The following is a 3,507-nucleotide window of genomic DNA, read 5'->3' on the forward strand; positions in this document are numbered from 1 at the left end:
CCAATTAAAATGCTTGCGATTAAGTTCCGATCATCGATGAAAAGATTCGGCGTGTTGGAAGTCCATCGCATTGTTGCTAGCAACAATTACGTTAGCCACTCATCACAAAATGATGTCATAGCAGCCCAATGTCGCTGTACATCGCACAGCTAACTGTTGATTTGAGCTATAGTGTGCAGTGTTAAGCGATAGTGTTAAGTGGCCTTAGATTTGATTGTAGCTATTAATCAATATAAATGCACACATAGTCTGCATAATAGCGCAAGAAGGGCACAACGGTGGCCTCCTTACTTTCAATATCTCAATTAACTTGCCTAAATACCTTCCTCAGATAAAAAACCATGAGTAGTAACAAGTTAAAAAGCATTACTTCTGTTTTAGTAATGCAATTCGCTGTAGAACTTGTATGTTCATTGCAGCAGTGAGTTGTTTGCTAATGCATTGAAATGCTACTCATGCAGCAATCTGTTGTGTGTGATGAGTTTTTCAGTATTAAACATTTGCTGGTGTTGTTCAGTTAGAGAGAAGTTTTTAACTGTTGGCTAAATTGTAGGAAAATATTTTGCTTGACTAAAAGGATGTTATTAGCAACTTTGTGCTGGGCTCGCTAGGCTTATTATAATATAGGCTTAAATGTAACGTCAGCTGCAAATTCTTTAATATGGAGTTTACTCTCTAAAACTCTCCTAAAAGCGAACTAAAATTAGGCTTTCTGAAAGAAGGAATACTATGTAATGCATGATGAGTTGAAACAAAAAAGACGGCTTAACTAACAGGTGTCTGCAGGTGTCTACAGGTGTCTACAGGTCTTTAAAGTTATTGAAAGTCAGCACTATCTATATTGAATATAACAGTAAACAGTTGTCATTCAATGCAATAGGATACTCATACCACAGCCCATACTCTGTCAGCCTTGACTGACCTGCTCTCTGTTTCAGGTACTTGAGGAGAGAAACAGAGACGTGTACATGATGATCCCTGTTGCCGTGTACATGATGAACCCTGTTGCCGTTATAATCGGCTTCTTGCTAACCTGTACTCAAGCCATCCAACAAGAGCTTAGCCATAGAGTCTGTGATATGAATTGGAAGCAGTGCATAGAGAATTACAACCCCGATCAATGCATAAAAGTATACAACATCTTTTCTGGAGAGGATGTCTTTTCCTGTGGAGAAGTCTGTGGTACTAAATATCATAAACAACTATGCAATAAATGTCCAAGTAAGTCAACACCTAACTTGTTAGACATATGACTAACTCCTAAAAGCCTTATAGAATATCTAGCAGAAGATCTTACTATGTTTTACAAAGGCTGTATCAGATAACTCTACCTAATAATCTTAAAAACCAAGCTATTAAAAGTGTGTAAGAGAACAGAGAGTAGGTTTGTTTAAAACTGGGGAGTGGCTATCCACAAAGGATGTAATCGAAACTAGGCAATGCTAATCATTGGCTGCATGCCTGTGTACTTCAGGGTTAGGTAGTGCTAAAATAGGTGAGTTTTTGGGTTCTTTCTAGCTGACCAGTGTGTATGTGAGTTGCTCACTCTATTCTTATAACAAGTTTGTATTAATGAAGTAAAACTACTTCACTTGCAAAAAAGCATATATGTTGTCTCTGGTAAGACTTTTTAACCCTGTGACAAAGCTGAATATCATAGATGTATTTCCTGCCACAGTTGGAAATCCATAGCAGAGTATCAATAGAATCAGGCGCTGCTAGAGCTATGCATCCATAGATGTATTTCCGTCATTGATGTTATCGTAGGCTGTCTTATGTTATGATTACATGCAGAGTTTGAGTACAATAGCTAACAATGGTTAGTCTCTATGAAACTGATTGTTTATTTTAGAGGAGTTTGTGGCGCTGAATAAAACCTGTGAAGATAGTACAACACAAGCTTCTTCACAAGCACAATCAACAACCACAGTTACTCCTCTAACAATATTGAGAACTACTCTGTTTATAACTAGAGCAACTACTGTCATAGACAACACCTCAGCTGCTGAGTATGTGACAAATGAAAACAAAACACTGACACCAGTGGTAACAGGACTCATCATTACCTCAGCTGTAGCAGGATTGATAATAGTCATCGGATCTATCATTGGTATCATCATTTATTGTCGGAAGCGACAAGCTAAACGAAGGAATGTAGATGTGCCACGAAATGACGAGGTTAGTTCATTTGATACTGTCTAGTACTAGGACAATTGGGATACATCTAAAAATTCTCACGAGGGCCGATGTGATAATCAGTATGCAGTATGAATAGTTGTACAGTATATATATTTAGTAATTCTCACGAGGTCTGATGTGATAATTTAATGTGATGTGTCAATTTATCTTGTGAGACTTTGCTATGGGACTGTGAGGTTTTAGGAGACTTTGGAGACTACTTTGTATGTGAGTGTACACATACTCTCGCATACTTGTTGAGACTGTACTAGAAAATTTAACATTTTTCTATAATAATGTTGTAGGAAACGCATAGACTGCCTTCACATGAATCTCCAACTAGTGACCAGGACCAAGACACACAGGTCTAAATTTTCCCATCCATTTTTTTAGAGAAGACGACTCATTGTTAATAGGTCCTACGACATCGCTATCGTCATAGACTTTTCACAGTAATGTTCCAACGGAACCAAAATGCACTGCTTTAAATCGTCACATCCACCCATGTCAAAACATTATTGTTTAATAAAGTTGACCGGCATTTAGGTTTCCCTACAAATCTTTTTAAGAAGATTTTTGTACGATAGTCAAAAAAAGTGTCGAACTTGATGCATTGACAATCTCCTGCCTGCACTACTGGTGCTCTGTATATTATTTTTTCTATCTCTTATAACATGCCGTTGTTTTTTGTTCCATCAGGTGTAGATAAACCATTTTTAGCCTGTTTAAAGCTTTATGTCGCATACGCCTGTCATATGTTCGTATTTTATTCAGAATATAGTCATTGAAATCTATTTGGCCGAACTCAACCATCACTTAGTCACTACCTTCATATGGCCTCATTCTAATAGCAATCATAAGAGTCATGTGTAATCAAGAGTATTTGGTTACCGGGGAAACTTACTGAAATCACACCATCCAATGAGCACGGAGCATCAGTTAGGGTATAAGTTATAGTTATATAAGTTATAGTATATAGTTAGAGTATAATCTGGCTGAAAAAAAGTTTATGATCAGACATGACCATAAACAAGACATGATCGGCAGCAAACTAAACTGTTTGCCGCCATGTCAATGCTTATGCTCTCTCAACCCGGTGCAAAGAATCTCCTTCTTGAGTGATAGCCAAATTTACTAGCCTGCTTGAATGACCTCACATGAACTTTATTAGTTAAAAATATTTGGATGGTTCAAGACACTTTTAAACACTCTACTCGTAGGCCATGAAGGTTCGCATGACATAGTATCTATTGTAAAATGGGTTGCACAAACAGAGTCCGATTGGAGTTATCTTCTAATTGTCATTTTAAACATGAAATTGACCTGGCA

At 37.4% G+C, this 3,507-nt stretch overlaps 1 protein-coding gene across 1 annotated transcript; it reads left to right on the plus strand.

Annotated features, from left to right (window-relative positions):
* Positions 1–1,000: 1,000 nt before the first annotated feature.
* On the plus strand, positions 1,001–2,966 carry LOC137404418 (uncharacterized). Its single transcript, XM_068090618.1, has 3 exons — positions 1,001–1,221; positions 1,853–2,178; positions 2,484–2,966. The coding sequence occupies exons 1-3, from the start codon at positions 1,080–1,082 to the stop codon at positions 2,547–2,549; spliced, it is 534 nt and encodes a 177-aa protein (XP_067946719.1). The 5' UTR covers positions 1,001–1,079; the 3' UTR covers positions 2,550–2,966.
* The last annotated feature ends 541 nt before the right edge of the window (positions 2,967–3,507 follow it).

Source organism: Watersipora subatra, chromosome 9, assembly GCF_963576615.1.
Source record: "Watersipora subatra chromosome 9, tzWatSuba1.1, whole genome shotgun sequence".
Classification (NCBI taxonomy): Eukaryota; Metazoa; Bryozoa; class Gymnolaemata; order Cheilostomatida; family Watersiporidae; genus Watersipora; species Watersipora subatra.

Bases quoted from the DNA above. Each gene is read 5' to 3' on its own strand.
- LOC137404418 (XM_068090618.1), top strand. From the start codon at position 1,080: ATGAATTGGAAGCAGTGCATAGAGAATTACAACCCCGATCAATGCATA. The intron at 1,222-1,852 runs GTAAGTCAACAC...TGTTTATTTTAG, and splicing joins ACTATGCAATAAATGTCCAA to AGGAGTTTGTGGCGCTGAAT. The intron at 2,179-2,483 runs GTTAGTTCATTT...ATAATGTTGTAG, and splicing joins ATGTGCCACGAAATGACGAG to GAAACGCATAGACTGCCTTC.